The sequence below is a fragment of the Dendrobium catenatum genome, unplaced genomic scaffold (genome assembly GCF_001605985.2).
Source record: "Dendrobium catenatum unplaced genomic scaffold, ASM160598v2 fragScaff_scaffold_1523, whole genome shotgun sequence".
Classification (NCBI taxonomy): domain Eukaryota; kingdom Viridiplantae; phylum Streptophyta; class Magnoliopsida; order Asparagales; family Orchidaceae; genus Dendrobium; species Dendrobium catenatum.
This window is the reverse complement of record NW_021319985.1, coordinates 366134-383704: the sequence shown is the minus strand read 5'-3', so window position 1 is coordinate 383704 and position 17571 is coordinate 366134. Positions and strand designations below refer to the sequence as shown.

Below are 17571 nucleotides of genomic sequence, written 5' to 3'. Positions count from 1 at the left end.
TAAGTTATTCCAAAAATTTAATTTAGAACTCTTATTCAAACCTACTTGAGGAGCTTATGCACTTATAATATTAACAATCTTATCCTCAACAATAATAGTTAAAGCTATAATTCTATCTCCAAACCTATTAATTTTTATAACATTATCCTTCAAACTCTTATCTATAATAATACCTACACCATTTCTAGTACGACTCCTACCCGAATACCAAAGTTTAAATCTTAAACTATCAATTTCTTTAGCCTTCTCTCCAACTTATTTAGTTTCTTGAATGCACAAAATATTTATCTTCCTATGAATCATAATATTTATTAATTCCATTAATTTTCCTATAAGAGAACATATATTCCAAGTTCTTATCCTAATTTTAATTTAATGGACTAGCTTCTTTGCCCACATCCGTCCTTGATGTGGGAACCCTTGCCTATTTAACACTGTACCCGGGCACCGGTGCAGCGGCCCTTGCACACTTGTCACTGTATTCAAGCCATACAGCACGTCGCTTCCAAGGAACGCCCTAGCATTAACACAATTTCTTAAAGGATTCATGTCATTATTATTCGACAAGTTTTACGCTGGCTGTTGACTACCTAATGCAACCCTCCACTTTTCTCATCCAGGACTTGGGACCTGATAACGGTAGTGCTAATTACTTTTAATAAGATTAACAAAAGTACTTTTGAGTATATGGAATGGATCAACTAAATTTTTACAATAGAATTTGCAAACAGGGATTTTGGTAAAGGAGTCCAAATAAATGAGAATACTTGAGAAATAGAGGAAGAAGAGGTTGAAAGAATTTATCATTAATTATATGCAGAAAAGAGGTTACGAGGTAAATAGTAATATATGTATTGATTGATTTTATACAATTTAATTGAGTAATAAAATGAAGTATTTATAGAATTAGATAAATCACTTGTAGGTAACTTATAATCGTCGAAGGATACAAAGTAGAGAATTGGCACAGACAACTCGACAAGGAGGTAAGTAATGCATTTATATTCAAATATAACGGCTTTCCATTATAAGCAAGAATGTTAATTTGGAATGCATTAAAGTAAAAGGTAATTAAATTTATTTAATGTATATAAAAGAATTTTTCATTCAACTTTTCAAGTATGAGCAACTAAATACATAGTTTAATCAGGAAAGTGTAAAATAAAGTTTAGTATATTAAACTAAATGTTTTCATATTTGATATTGTTTTGAAAAGATGTCAATTTCCTTGTATATAATATGCATTTTAATTGTATATCGATTATAACATAAATGATTATGAATCATACAACAACTTAATTATGACTTATGAACACTAGAAAGTTTAGTGAATATCAATATAAAAATAAATTTTAACTATAAATGATGTATAACATACAAATATAGGTGAGACAAAATGGTTCTCATATATGAGATTACATTGTAAGTGGGGCAAAAGGGATCCCAAAGAATATTGTGGGCTCTGAAAATTCGGCCCCGGCCTCCGCTTGCTTTCCTTTTTATTCGGCGAGGGAGTTTTAACTGAATAAGTTTCGAGGTAAATTTTGGAAGGCAGATGGGTTTGTAGATAAGACACCACCTAGAGATTTCGCCCTCATTTTGCGAGGACTTTATGATCTGAGTTCTGGTTTCCTATAGGCGCAAGCCCCTACAGTTAATTACCCCTCCCGATCACGAGAGAGAACTTTCGATTAAGGCTAGTCGTCAATCAGATACGTATGATATACATGTTATCTGGCATATAGTAGCAGCATGGGTATGGAGTTTGAGAACTTCTGAAGATTTGGGTGTTTGAGAATTTGAAGGTTATTTAGAAAAGTTTGATATTTAAAATGAAAATTGCACCATCTTGCACTTAAAGCGGATGATGGGGGAATGGATGATGGGCCCGATCAAGATCCCATTGTTCCGTCGTCCCGGGCCATCGTGGTCCCTGGTCTACTTAGTCGGAGGAGGTAGTCGACCAAACCTGACAGAAGGATCCTTGACGGCAGCCATGGGTTGCTTCTTCGAAGGGGACCTTGTAGACCTGGGGTGGGTATTTGCTTAAGGGGACAAATTTAAATCCACTTTAGCTAACAGAGGGCTTTGTGCCCTATCAATCATATCATATTGATTTATATCTCAAGAATTTGATGCCAATAAGGAACGTAACGGCGCTGGCCATAACCGGTATTTCGTGGTGCCAATTGGCGGCAAAACCACTAGGTTCAGAGAGCCCTGGGTCATAACCGTTTATCCTGCGGTGCTATTTGGCAGCAAAACCGCCGGTTAGAGGACATGTGTCACGTCCTTACTGGCAGGAGATTGTTTGAAAATAGATCCTAGTGATATTTTCGACTAGGCATTTGGCTCTATGTGAGCTAAAATAAATTTCAATTTATCCACCTGGCAAATTGTTGGCTTCAGTGAAGATCGGGACGGGGTCGGGTAAGGCTACATCTAGCTTCGGCTCTGTAGTGGGTTGAGGAGCTCAGTCTGGAGGTGTTCGTGGAAGGAGAAGAGTGTCGAGTCGAAGCCCCCTTCAACCTCTATTTATGGACGCTGAGAGGAGCGGAATCGAGGTTGTCGTCGTAGGATTCGCGTAGAAATCCTGGAACGGCGCCGGATTCAGCAGGATTTTTGCTGATTTTGGGAGAAAAATCGGGAAGGATTTCAGGATTCAACGGATACAAGGTATGTATGTGGGATTTCTATTTTTTTTCTTTTCCCTTTGGTTCCTTTGAGTATAGCATGGAGGTCAACAAATATGATACCTGCATAGCAAGTAGGGCAAAATGAAACTCTATATAATTCAATGGAGATAATGCCAACTTTACTTGGGGCTCTATTGAATAAGGTTATTAAAGTGTAATCAAATCTTTTACAAATTAAAATTGATATTCAGTGTAAATTGCATAAGAAGTAAATATAAATGTTAATTATGATTTTAAGATGTTTTACAAGGGTAAGTTTAATCAATGATTATTTCACTATTTTGATTTATTACGAGTATTGTATTTTAAATGTTAATTAAATTGCAAAGCTAATTGAGCCTCATAGCTCATCGATATATTTTTTTACTGTTATTTCACAGGTAAAGAAAAAGAAAAGATCGATGCTGACTAAGTTGCAAGTATTTCAATTTTATATGTTAATGTTTATCTGTGTTGTGTGTGAAAACCCGAAAAATGTCATTTTAGACCTCGCACGCTTTCAAAGCGCCGCGACGAGTTTTAAGTGAAAAATTCAATGTTGTCGAATTTCGACGGGAATAATTTTATAAAATTCTACACAAAATTCTAAGAAATTTGGTATATAAAACTTATATTTAATTTTCTTAATTTAGGAAATAAAAATTAGAGAAGTCTCTTAATACCCAAAGTACCCCTAGTGTTTATTAAGGCATGGAGAGTTTAAGTGAGAACAAAAGGGTCTTTTGAAATCCCTATTTCCTTAAGTTATGAAAGAACCGAACCCCCCTTTTCATTCCTTCCGCTCATTTGGTCGGACAAACCGAAGGGAGGCGGAACCGAGAGAAGAGGCGATCGCATGGGAGGCGACGGGTGGCTCCGGCGGCGGATTTCCGGCGGCCGTTCATGGAGAAACTTGTAGGGAAGATTAAGGGAAAGTTAAGTTGAGTTGTTTTCAATAGATTTCTCATGATTTTATAGAATTTTTCTTTAAGGAAAATTTAGGGTTTGAGGGGAAACTTGGATTTTATTTAAGAGAATGATAAGATAGGTTTAATAGATGCTTTTATGCGTGGAAATGAGATTTTATTTTTAAACATTTAGAGATTTGGTAACATTAGAGTTTTCTCTAAAGTTGGAGTTTTTGGAAGTGCCTTGCAAATGTTATTCCTAAGGGTCCTAAGAGAGTTTTTAAGAGAAGAAATTGAGTTTTCCTCATAAAATCTTATTTTCCTAATTTTTAATTAGTTTAAATCCGAAAATGGAAAATATTTAATTATGATTTAGGTGTAGGGGAGAGTTTGACATGTTTATTTGAGGGAAATAATGAAAATAGATTTTCTAAAATTAGGGTTTTAGGTAAATCCGAAAATAGAATTATTTTAAATTAATTTAGATTATGGAGAAAGTGTTATGTTAATTAATATTAAGTAATTAGACAAAATTATGAATTTTTAGATTATGATATGCTTTATGTGATCTTTTGGAGAGAGGGAGAGGAAGAACTTAGGATAGATTTTGAATAGAATGAGAACATTAATTTAGATTTATTATAAATGATTTTGAAGAAGAAATTATATCTTTTAGGTGTTTTGAAGAAATCTCGAAGGAAGAAGGATTAGCGGGGAGAAATCAATTTTTTAATTTTCAGGTAAGTATATATGATTCTTTATTACGGCAATACTTTTGTTTCTCTTCAGTTCTATGTTTTGAAAGTCCCAACATGTTCATGCAATCTTTATGATTAATTTTAGATCATAATTTTACTACTCTGTTCAAATGAATGATTATGCAAATTACATGTACATTTTATGGTCTTACTTGATAAAGTTTATGTTATGAAATGAATTGATATGAAATGATATGAATGTTATATTGAATGCTTGTATGTGTATGCTGAAAGGATGGAGTTCACCCCCTAATGGTACTAACTGGGGACACTGTACTCGTGCACGTTAATATGGTAAATGATATGGAAAAGAAAAATGGTAAAGGAGTACATTTATGGTACTAGACGGTGACTCCTATGACGGTTGTATTATATACGAAAAGAGAAAGCTAAGTATAATGATATGAATATGTAAATGAAATGAAATGAAAAATATGGCTTCATGTTATGATATGTTTAATGTTATGTTAGTATGAAATCATTTTTATATTATGTTCATATAAAATTAGCATCTATCATATTGTTCAGTTGCCTTGTTTACAGTAGTTTAGAATTGTGTATTACTTACTGAGCTTTAGTTTAATATTAGTTGTTAACATTTTCAGGTAAGCTTAAATTAATCAAATGAGTAGAAGAGGCGGTAACGTATACCGTAGGAGAGGAGCTCCGAAAGAAAGGTAAGGATGAAGAATATGTTTGCTTATATGTTTATGTGATTTCAAATTTTATTGTTATAGTGGCTCTTTCAAAATATTTTGGAGATTTATTTAGAGAATTGATAGATTTAGGAGTTAGATATTTGACCTACCGTCCGACCTCTGTTCCCGCCTCGCACTTGCGAGCTAACCGGGCCGGGTCGTGACATTGTGACTCTACATATGAGGTATGTAGAACGTCCAGTAATGTATTATTTTAATTATTATTTGGATTTCCTTAGTGGCTCTGTAAGTATGTTTTTATTGAAGTTTTAAATTATTAGTTGTTTTCGTTGATGTATCAAATGAAATATTATTGAATGTTTTATATAAATTTTCAATTAAAGAATTATATCAGATGTTTATAAAGGAAAATATTATATTATACATGTTACACTCTACAGTACTATCAAGAGGTATATGGGGTGTTACATTTTTAACCCTACAAAATTTGTTGTAATATACCTAAGCATTTAGCTTCTAATGAAAAAATTAATTGAAAGTTTCCGCATATCAGCAGGAGAGATAATTAACTATAGAGGCTTATGTCTATCGAAAACCTAGAACATGATAATACAATCCTCAGTAAATGAGGGCAAAACTTTGAATTGTCTTATCTTAAATCTAATACGCACTTCTAAAAAAATTTGACCTAAAACCAACCAAAACTCTCTCAGTTGAACTGGAGCGCAAATTTTTGGAGCCCACATATATCTGTGTGGGGTTTCAAAAATTCTTATCCTTTCAGGATACAACTATCGGCTTTATTCTCTGATCTTGTAAATTGAGTTGACTAAAGTATAGAAAAAATAATAATATCTACAGATATTCTATTTTGATTAGAAAGAATTTTCCTCTTTGTTTGAGTGCTACTTGAATGTGATTCTTTCTAGCATAGTGTGATGGGAGAAATGGATTTTTGGGGAAATTATCTATGTTATGGAACTAACCAGACCGGCATAGGAGGGGTCGGTCCAGTTCTACAAGAGGCGGGCTAAGCTGCCTCCTTAATTTATTTAACCCAGCAGGTGGGCCCCTTGAGGCGGCAACAGGAGAGAGAGAAAGGGGCGACTAGTGCATAAGGAGAGTTTTTTAAATTGGTTTATGTTAGGAAGATTTGTATTTAAGGATGAAGAGAGGCTAGGGTTAGTGCATGCAAAATTTTGGATTTCTCTTGGAGTCTCTTTGGTGTCTTGGGATCTAGGTAGGGGTGTCAATTCGGGTCAACGGGTCGGGTTCGGGTCGAACCCGAAACTGACCCGGCACTGTTCGGGAATCTCGGGTTTTCGGGTCAAAATCGGGTCAATCTCGGGTTTTCGGGTCAAAATCGGGTCAATCTCGGGTTTTCGGGTCAAAAATGAGTTTTCGTGTCACTTTCGGGTCACTTTCGGGTCATTTTCGGGTTGGCGGGTCAACCCGAACCCGACCCGATTTTTAAAACGGGTTGATTTCATGAACCCGAACCCGACCCATTTCGGGTTTGGGTTGACCCGAACCCGGATTTTTCCGGGTCGGGTTCGGGTCGTGTTTCGTGTCGTGTCAAAAATTGACACCCCTAGATCTAGGCTTCTTGTCTAGGGATTGGGAGAGAACGATCCTCCTCTCGAATTGAGGATCAATTGTATATTTTCTTCGTTCTTATTTCAGTTTGTTTTCTATAAGACTATTAATCGTTTGATTGTTATTCCACCAAATTTTCTTTTGTTTTCTTGATGTTTTACCGATTATTGTTAGGTTTGCTTGCGAACTCAAGTATTTCCTACAATCTACTTGTGTCGGAACAAGGTCTGAAGTGTTATTTGGTGATTTCCTTTATTTGCTCTATTTTTGTTCTCTAATTTTAGTTAATGGTTTTTTGTGTGATTCAATATTGCAAATCTAGTACAATATGATTGTAGCATTAGTCTATAATTGAATGCATGATACTTTTATGATTTTAAATCTTAATGTAGGATTTTTACCTAGTTAGAAGAGAGATGCATTAGATTTGGCTTATATTAAGAAAGGTAGAGGCAGGCCTAAGAAGACTTAGTTAGAGAATATTAGAAATGACATTTCTTTATTAGATTTAATTGAAATTTTAATCTTAACATGACACAATGGAAAAAAAGGACTCATGTAGCCGAGCCCGCATAGATAAAGGCTTGATGTTGTTGTGTGTTGTTGTAACTGCAAAATTATCATTTGCATGAACTTTTTGTATTCATCTAAAGTATCAATAATTGTCTAAATTAATTTTTTGTGACAACAAATTGACCTTATGTATGTCGTTATGTACAGTTCATCCAAGATATGCATTAGAAAACCTTGGATGCATAACAGATTAAAAAAAAAAAGTTTTAAAAAATTAGTTATGCTGTGTATCCAGTAAACGTGATTGGCAAGAGATTACCTTGAGGCAAACTAAATATTTTATCTAGGTTGAAGATGGAACTTGATGTTACTTTAGGAGTCTGGATTTCTACCGTGAAACAAGAGAGGCTATAGATAACCGCATAGTCAAGAACTTAAATATTCCGATCAAACTATAGAATTGCGCTCCCACACTAGATGGACTAATGTACAAGGCAGTATAAAATATTCCGATCAAAACCGACTTGTAAAATCAGGATCACCCAAGGATTTCATAGATCTTGGATATAAAAATCAAGATAAACAAACGTACAAATTCAATAGACGAAAACGCATGCACAATTATAATGACATCATCATCACAACAAAGTAATGTGATAACCTCTAAGAAGACAGGTAAAAGAACAACAACACACTTTAAACAATAAATGTGGAAAAACACAAACATGTTTAAATTTTATTTTTAAAGAAAGGATAATAGAAATGGAGCAGCTCAATTGCCAAAAGTAAACCTTCCATACCTGACCAAGCATTGCAGCTTCAGCTTCTATTCCGCCAACTCCCCAGCCAGCAACACCTAACCCATCAATCATAGTTGTGTGAGAGTCAGTCCCAACCACGCTGTCTGGATAAAGAATCCCCCCACTGTTGAAAACAACACGACCAAGATATTCAAGATTCACCTGCAAAAGTTGTATCAATAGGTATTAGATCATGGGGTACATCAAACACTGTCATCCATCGCAGTTCTACTCAGAATTCTACCCTAATAAGTAAATGCCAATAAACTAAAGCAGAAAATATCTAGAAACCACAGTCATGATGAACATGAAAATATTTAGAACCACAGTCATGATGCCATATAACCTGGTGCACTATCCCAGACCCTGGTGGAACAACAAGCATGTTGTGGAATGCATTTGATCCCCATTTCAAAAATGCAAATCTTTCCTTATTGCGTTGGAATTCAAGTTCCATATTTGCCTGGACCGCATTTTCTGATCTGGCAACATCAACCTGGACTGAGTGATCAATGACAAGATCCACAGGTACCTAGAAAAAGAAATTTTGTTCATAATATTGTTGCCTGTTGTGAGAAATGGGAAAACAATGAAACATAAAGAGAGTCATGTCTACGCTGTTACCATTTTTAGTCAATGAAACATTTAAATCAGAAAACAAGAAATAATAAATATGAAATCACAGGAAATTAAATGTATAAGAAACCAAATATGTGCATGCAAATAATACATACATTCAAACAAACATACCTACATAGGGATAGGCTACTATCCTTTTAAGTGGAAAAAGACAGTTGTCCACGTGATTTTATATTTGCTTATTTATCTATCATACAACATCCACTCGGAAAAACCATTTAGCTTAAACTTCACCCTAAAAATTTGTATAATGTCAAATTTCATGAAATATCAAGATGACACCATATCAGAAGATCTAGATAGTGAGATAAACGATTTAATATTTTATACCGAAATTATTCAAATCAGATGAAATTTTTTTAGCAAGTATCAAAAACACCAAGAATAATTTCAGTGAATTTGGTTTCAATATACAAAAGTAACGCTTTTAGTAGCATTACAAGCCATCTATTTTTAAATTTTGATAACCACTCAAAAATTCATAAAAATGATTGAATTTGATAACGAAGTTATTTTTTAGATTTTAGAGTAACATCTATAATGTTAAACTAGCATTTGAAGATACTAACAGAAAAAAACTGTGGATAATAAACTTTTTCAACATAATACGTTAGTTGTGTACACATACATGCATGTGTGTGTTTTTGAGTGTAAGTAGATTCTTCTCACAAGCGCAACCTACTCGCAAAAGCCCAGCAATTTTATGCAGTTTCCAATGATCTTCATCCTTATTTAACTATATAAGGAGAATAAAGATAGGGGTGATGCAATTAACTCTTATTCTCCCCGACAGCTGGCAAAAGTCGTAAGTCGTGAGTCCTCTCTTTACTGTGAATCTCAATCAATCATCATTACTTCATTTCTTCCTGTCAAGTCGCAACTTCCATGCCTTTTCTCCTCGTCATATTCACACTCCTTTGAATTTCCTTCTACAATTCATTGTGCTCACCATGAGTCACTATCGCTGCTTCACCAATGTTACAATCTTCTCCCCTCCCACAGGATTATCATCATTATCATCATCTTGGTCTTTGGTGAGCTGTAGCCACTATTGAGACCATTCTTGATTTGTATTCTCTATATTGTTAGGCAAATAGGAGTAGTCCTTTAATATTAATAACATTAACTAATAGATAACTTGAATTAAATGAGAGAATGACTTGTATGAAGCTAATAATTATGTCATCATTTACTTATTTATATTAAGTTAAGAACATTTTAATTTAGGTTTTAACACAGTATTTTGATCGATAATAGTTTATATTAAAACTCTAGATCTATGGTGGAATTTCTAATTATAAGTTAATTTTTGTATATTTCTGTAAACTTTGGCAAAAATAACTAATTATTGTAGATAAATATTTGTATGTGCATGTGTAATTAATTTTGATATTTTATCTAGTGCTTCAAGTTGGTCCCCATCTTGTGTTATTTCTTTGGAGATTTAAGGAGTGTAGGATTCAATATTATGCCTCGAAGTATATAATTTTTATTTCTAAAGGGATAAAAGTACTTCTCACTGTTAGGGGTATTCTCCTAAATACTTAATATAGGCTTCACTTGTATATTTATTTTCAATCATACTCTATTTTTTCAGTGCTTATGCTCCTCAAATAGTTTTGAATTTGTGTTTAAAATTAAAATTCTGGAATGACTTAGAATAATTAATTTAAAAGATACCTCTTGAAGAAAGTTTTTATTGGAGGAGATTTAAATAGACGTGATGTAGAATGGACATGGGGGGAGGGGTCATTTGAAATTTGAATTTCAAACTAAATGAAAAAGTGAGGGAATGCGTACTTAATTAATTCCTTAAATGGAGTTTTTTTTTTTTTTGGGAAGGAATTAATTAAAATAGGAGAAAAATTGGGGGCCTTAATAGAGAAGCATTAATAAAGTAGAGAGAGAAGATAGGATAGAGGGGGTGGCGAATAGAGAGAGAAGAGGGTTTAGGGAAAGAGAATTAAAGTGGGCCTTGATTGGAAACCGAAATTGAGGAAGATTAATTGAAATCAAATCCAATCAAAAATTTAATTGAACATAATTTAAACAACTTTCCTAATTTAATTAATTTAAATCATATCCTAATTTATGAAACAAATTCAAATTTAAATTAATTTGAATTTTGAATTCAAATTCATTACCAAATTATGATGTATAAAATAGGAAGGCTTTGTATACAAGATGAAATTGTGAGAGGCTTCCTAATTAAGGATTATCAAAGAGGAAAGTATTTGAAATTCAAATGGAGAATTGATTTCAAATAAAGACACTTTCCAAATTGATATGAGCTATTTTAGCAAGATAATTAAGGGAGGTTTGAATTTTGAAATTCAAAATTCATGGAGGGAATTTGGAGGGGGGGGTGAAGCTGGCGGGATTGAAGAGAGGATGGAGATGACGATTAGAAAAAAAAAAGGATAAATAAAAACAAAATAAACCGCGAGTTTCAGACTCTTCCAAAGACTGACGGGTATTGCGTTGCCCTTCACAAAGGGACTTCAACCACAAGCCCGGAAACATACTGCGGCTGGTTAGTATTTCATTGCCCTCACATAGAGACTTCCACTCTCCTAAGAACTCTCATTACTCTCAAGAACAAAGTGTAGGAACAATTTTTTTATTAATCCATCATACCTAATACAAGAGACAGGGCCTCTATATATAAGCCTCAAAAGAAACTAAAAGATAAATTTGCCCCTTGGGCTTACATAAGGCAAGACTCTTAAATAAAAGGGTAAAAAGGAAAAATAGCAAAATTAAATCAAGATACAATTAATAAACTAAAATAAAAAGGAGTGATCTCGCCTGTCGATCTTCGACTCTTCCTTTGAATATCGTCCACCGTCGGATGTCCGCATCAACATGTTAGTAGAGAGGCAGAGGATTGTAAAAGTATTCATGGTGGCTACGTGTTTGGAGCAATTATGAAGGTGGTAAGACTATATTAAATTTTGCTCTAGCTTATGATTTTGTAATTGCTAATAATTAATTTAAGAAAAAAGATGAACATCTCATCACTTATAATAATGGATATAGCAAAACTTAGATTGTTATTTTCTTATTAAAAAAATAGATCGTTTAGATTGTAAAGATTGAAAAGTTATTCCGTGTGAAAGTTTATGTACCTAACATTACTTACTAGTTTTGGACTTTAAGATGAATGAGCATAATATGAAAAATATAGTAAAACATTGTTTTAAGATTAGATATGAGCATTTAAAGAACACTAACACAAATATTTTTTAGAGTAAGATTAGATAGGAGCATTTAAAGAACACTAACATAAATAGGAAGTGAATATTATGTGGGAAAAAGTAGTTAGTAATATTAAGATTGTTACAAAGGATGTGCTAGGAGTTTCAAAAGAAAAAGCTCATAATAATAAAAATAGTTGATAGTGGAATCAGAATGTGCAAGAAAAAAACAAAAATAAAAAGCTTTGTTATAATAATTGGTTTAGATGTAAAAACTCTGAAAATTAGGAAAGATATAAAAAGGCTCGTAAGGTGTCTAAGAAAGCAATCTGCGATGTAAAGACTATAACTTTTAACAATTTATATAATATATTAGATTCTAAAGAGGGAGAGATATATGTATAAGTTAACCAAACAAAGAGATAGGAGTAGTAAGGATTTAGCTCAAGTGAAGTGCATTAAGGATGAAGATCAAAAATTACTTTTATTAGAAAAGAAAATCCAACAAAGATGGATAAGATATTTTGCTAAATTTTTCAATGAATATTATGAGAATATGATTGACTTTAGTGGCATTAGAAATCTAAATGAAAATAGAGATCTTTATTTTTATCAGCGTATTAGTAAAACTGAAGTTAAAGAGGCGTTAAAGAAAATGAAGTTTGGAAAAAACTAGTGAACCTGATGATATTTCAATAGAGGTGATGGAAATGCTTAGGAGATGAAAGAATTTCTTAGATTACTAAACTTTTTAATGTTATTTTGAAGACTAAAAAAATGTCAAAATAGCGGAGAATGAGTGTGTTGATTTCTATTTTTAAGAATAAAGGTGGTGCACAAGATTGTGCGAATTATAAAAGAATTAAGTTGATATGTCATACCATGGTTTAAAATTGCACAATATGAGGCTCGCCTTGAGGCCCGTTTTTGCGCAATTCCAGTAAACAAAGCATTGATGCTTACGCCTCGAGTTTTTTTTAAGAGGCTTGTGCCTCAACTTGGTTGAGGCCCGCCTTGAGGCCCGCCTCGCCTCACTGGCAAGAGGCTTACGCCTCACGCTATATATATTACAACTTACATAAATCTCGAAGTAAATGCCCGACATTGGACTCTATAGGAGAGGAGGAAGGGGAGAGAGCAGTTCATCATAATGATGATTCAAATGAAGAACCCCTTAGTGATGACAGTGCTGATGACTTATGAGTTCTTATGTGATATGTTATTGCTATTTATTTTTAGAAATTGGAATTATATGTTAATGAAAAGAATACTGGGATTTGGGAAAGGTAGAATTTTGAGTTGAACTATATTTCATATTGTCTTATTATTGGGATATTTTTCATATCACTTCATATCTTATATTCTTTATGTTTTATTTTATTCACTCATTAGTAGATAAAAAATTTATCATTTTATGTTTACGCAATCTTTTAATTTTGAGGCTTACGCCTCGCCTCACGAATGAAAAACGCCTCAAATCCGAATACGCAATTGTAAACATTGTGTCATACTTTAAAATGATAAATTATGTTTACGATGTGATACTAATGTTTCTCAAAATCAATTTGGATTCATGTCGGGTTGGTCTACTATGAAAGTTATTCATTTATTGAGAGGGTTGCTAAAGAAGTTTAGAGAAAATAAGGAGGATATACATATGATATTTATTAATTTAGAAAAAAAATTTATGATAAAGCTCCAAGATGTGTGTTATTACTTATGGAGAATTCTAGAAAAGAAATGGGTTAATAATGTGATGCGGACATCCAACCGTCCATGCTAATCCGGGAGGAGCTGAAGATCGACGACCGAGATCAGCTTGTTTTATTTTCGTTTATTAAGTGTATTTTAATTTAGCTTTGCAATTTCCCTTTTTACCCTCTTGTCTTATGTAAGCCCAAGGGGCGAATGTGTCTTTTAATTTCTCTTGAGGCCTATATATAGAGGTCTCTTCTCTTGTATTTGCATGATGGATTATTAATAAAAAAAATTTTGCGTTTTGCACTTGGGTTCTTTGGGAAGAACGTTAGTGAAATCCCTATGGGAGGGAGTCGGAGTTTCCACCAGCCGCAGGATGGGTTCGGGCTCGTGGAGTGAAGTCCCTTGGAGAAGGGCAACGTATAGAGATCTTTTATTTTAAATCAGGCGTATTAAGTTAAAAGCTGAAGTTAAAGGAGGCGTTAAAGAAAAATGGGAAGAGTTATGGAAAAAAACTAGTGAACCTGAGTGAATATTTCAATAGAGGTGATGGAAATGCTTAGGAGATGAAAGAATTTCTTAGATTACTAACTTTTTAATGTTATTTTGAAGACTAAAAAAATTAAAATAGCGAGAAAGAAAGTGTGTTGATTTCTATTTTTAAGAATAAAGGTGTGCACAAGATTGTGCGAATATAAAAAGAATTAAGTTGATATGTCATACCATGTTTAAATTGCACAATGTGAGGCTCGCCTTGAGGCCCATTTTGCGCATTTCCAGTAAAAAAGCATCGTGCTTACGCTCGAGTTTTTTTTTAAGAGGCTTGTGCCTCAACTTGGTTGGCCGCAGCCCGCCTCCCTCCTGCCGTACGCCTATATATATACAACTACATAAATCTCGAAGTAAATGCCCGACATTGGACTCTATAGTGAGAGAGGAGGTGGGAGGAACTAATGAGAAAAGAATTGTGTGTAGGTGAGTTGAGCTTGGAGGTTATGTTGCTAGGGGAAGAGAGAGTTCATCAATAATGATGATGTCAAATGAAGATAACCCGATATACATGTGATGACATTTCGGAAAGGTAGTGTGTGCTTGATTTTGGTGTTATGTTTTGAAATTGAGAAATATGGTTAATTAAAAAGAATACTGGTTGGGAAGTAGATTTTGAGTGGTACTATATTGATGTTGTCTTATTATTGGGATTATTTTCATATCACTTCATATCTTATATTCTTTATGTTTTATTTTTCACTCATTAGTAGATTAAAAATTTATCATTTTATGTTTACGCAATCTTTTAATTTTGAGGCTTACGCCTCGCCTCACGAATGAAAAACGCCTCAAATCCGAATACGCAATTGTAAACATTTGTGTCATACTTAAAATGATAAATTATGTTTTACGATGTGATACTAAGTTTTCTGCAAATCAATTTGATTCATGTCGGGTTGGTCTACTTGAAAGTTATTCTTTATTGAGAGGGGTGCTAGAGAAGTTAGAGAATAAAGAGGAGGATATACATATGATATTTATTAATTTAGAAAAAAATTTATGATAAAGCTCCAAGATGTGTTATACTTATTTGAGAATTCTAGAAAAGAAATGGGTTAATAATGTGATGCGGACATCCAACCAGTCCATGCTAATCCGGGAGGAGCTGAAAAGATCACGGACGCCTTAGGAAGGGGATGTCGAAGGGAATATGTGTAGAGTTGTTAGGATTTCGTATATTAAATTTCGTTTTGAGTGCTAATTTCCCTTTTTACCCTCTTGTCTGGGAATATGCATAAAAAGCCCAAAAGAGGAGAAAATAAAAAAAAAATACAGATCGTATCTAGCTTAATTTCTCTTGACAGGCGCGGCTATAGTATAGATGGCTTGCCCTTCGTGCACGTTGCTCACTGTAATTTATGGCAATCGGTAGGCGAATTCATAATACAAGAAAATTTTATTGTGCATGTCGTTTCGCGCACCATGGAATGTCGCTAGATTTCCTTGAGTGGTGAGAAGTCGTGAAATCCTAATGGAGGGAGCGCGTAGTCCACCAGCCGCAGGATGGTCGGGCTCTGGCGCTGAAGTCCCTTGTGAGAAGGGCAAAGTAGTACCCGTCAGCCGCAGGATGTGTCCGGGCTCGCGTTGTATCTTAATTTTTTTTTTTGTCTCTTGTTTTGTTTTGTTCCCTCTTATTTCTCCTCGTCGTTATCTTCATCCTCTTCACTGTTCCCCTCCTTCCGACCATCCCCACCACCCAACCGCCAACCCCCCATACCCCTCCTACCAAAGCTCACCTCCAACCTAACCACCAACCCAATTCCTTTTCTCCATTAGCTCCTCCATCGCCCCACCCAAACACAAGCCACCGCGGCCAACATTGTTTGTCTCCATAATGAGGAGTCAATGCCACCATAATGCTTACCTAAAGAGTTCAAATAATTTAGGAATTATTTTATCATTTGAAATTCAAATTTTGAATTTCAAATAGTTTCCTAAATTAGAAAGCTATTTTAGGAAAGTATGAATCTCATTCATGAAATAATTCAAATTTAATTTGGTGTAATTTTTCTTCTCCTAAATTAAAGGACCATTAGAAAGGGTTTCAATTTCTCACAAAACTCCCTCCTCTCTCCTATCTTCTCCCACCAAAATGCAAATCACACATTGAATTCTTTCCATAAGTGTCCACTCTTAAATTGGAAGATTTAATTTCAAACTTCAAAGCAATTTGAAGTTATAATTTCTTTCCTAATTTAATAACCTATTTTAGGAAAGTTCTTGAATTAAGTTCAATTTGAATTTGAAATTCAAAAGGATTTAATTAAAACCATTCCTATTCCCAATACCCATATTAAGAAGTATCAATCCACCTCATCAATCCTCCCCATGCTGATTGTCACCGCTCCTCTTAGGTGGTATTAGAAAATTGTTTCCTAAATCCAAAATCTCTACTAGGAAACATTCAAACCTCATTAATTTGGCCACAAATCAGCCCCGCAAAGTGGAAATAATTCCCAAATCCTAGCGCTTACCTGACCAGCCTCCTACCCCAGCAGCTTTGCTGGATTATCTTCTCCCAATTCCTCCTATTCTTCTCCGGTTTGGTGTTTCCTGACCCTAAGTTTGCTGGCCAAAATTTTACAACCGCACTGCTGCAGAACCTCCTTGCTGTCAGCTTCCCAAGTCCCGTTTGTCCAAGTTTTGCTACAGACAAACCTGCACAGCTCGCTTCCAGGACTTCCGTTGTTGCTGTCCAGCCCTTCTGGGAGCAACCGTGGCTGCCCGAAACTGTCCGGAATTCTATCCCAGGTTGGCTACTTGCTGTCCAGGAATTTCCCAAGTGTCAAAAGCTGATGTTTAAACTTCACAAGTTGCTCTTCAAGACTCATAAGACTGAAAACCTCCTTCCCTTCTACATCAGTTTGGTATCAGAGCATGGTTGCTCACCCGGGATGCGAACTCGACGGAGTCGAGTCTTTTCCACCCCGGGAGAATGATGCGGACATCCAACCGTCCATGCTAATCCGGAGGAGCTGAAGATCGCACACGAGATCAGCTTGTTTTATTTTCGTTTATTAAGTGTATTTTAATTTTAGTTTTGCAATTTCCCTTTTTTACCCTCTTGTCTTATGTAGCCCAAGGGAGGGAATGTGTCTTTTAATTTCTCTGAGGGCCTATATATAGAGGTCTCTTCTCTTGTATTGAATGATGGATTATTAATAAAAAAAAAATTGCGTTTGCACTTAGGTTCTTTGGGAGAATGTTAGTGAAATCCCTATGGGAGGGAGTCGGAGTTTCCACCACCGCAGGATGGGGGGCTCGTGGCGTGAAGTCCCTTGGAGAAGGGCAACGTATTACCCGTCAGCCGCAGGATGTGTCCGGGCCGCGGTGTATCTTTTAATTTTTTTTTTGTCTCTGTTTTTTGTTTGTTCCTCTTATTTCTCTCGTCGTTATCTCATCCTCTTCACTGTTCCCCTCCTTCACCATCCCCACCACCAACCGCCACCCCCATAACCCCTTCCTACCAAAAGCTCACCTCAAGCCTAACACCAACCCAATCCTTCTCCATAGCTCCTCCATCGCGCCCACCCAAACCAAGCCCACGCACGCGCCAACTTTTTGTCTCCATTAAAT

The 17571-nt window shown here is 35.0% G+C and overlaps 1 protein-coding gene across 2 annotated transcripts in view; it reads right to left on the bottom strand.

Moving 5' to 3' along the window:
- The window catches only part of LOC110098866 (aconitate hydratase 3, mitochondrial-like), a 36244-nt gene that overhangs the window by 6780 nt on the left and 11893 nt on the right, over positions 1-17571 (bottom strand). For both annotated transcript variants that reach the window (XM_028700470.1, XM_028700471.1), the window contains exons 5-6: positions 8256-8441; positions 7910-8071 (exon numbers count right to left, since the gene is read on the bottom strand). In XM_028700470.1, coding sequence (XP_028556303.1) covers positions 7910-8071; positions 8256-8441 — 348 coding nt within the window. The remainder of the gene's footprint in view (positions 1-7909; positions 8072-8255; positions 8442-17571) is intronic.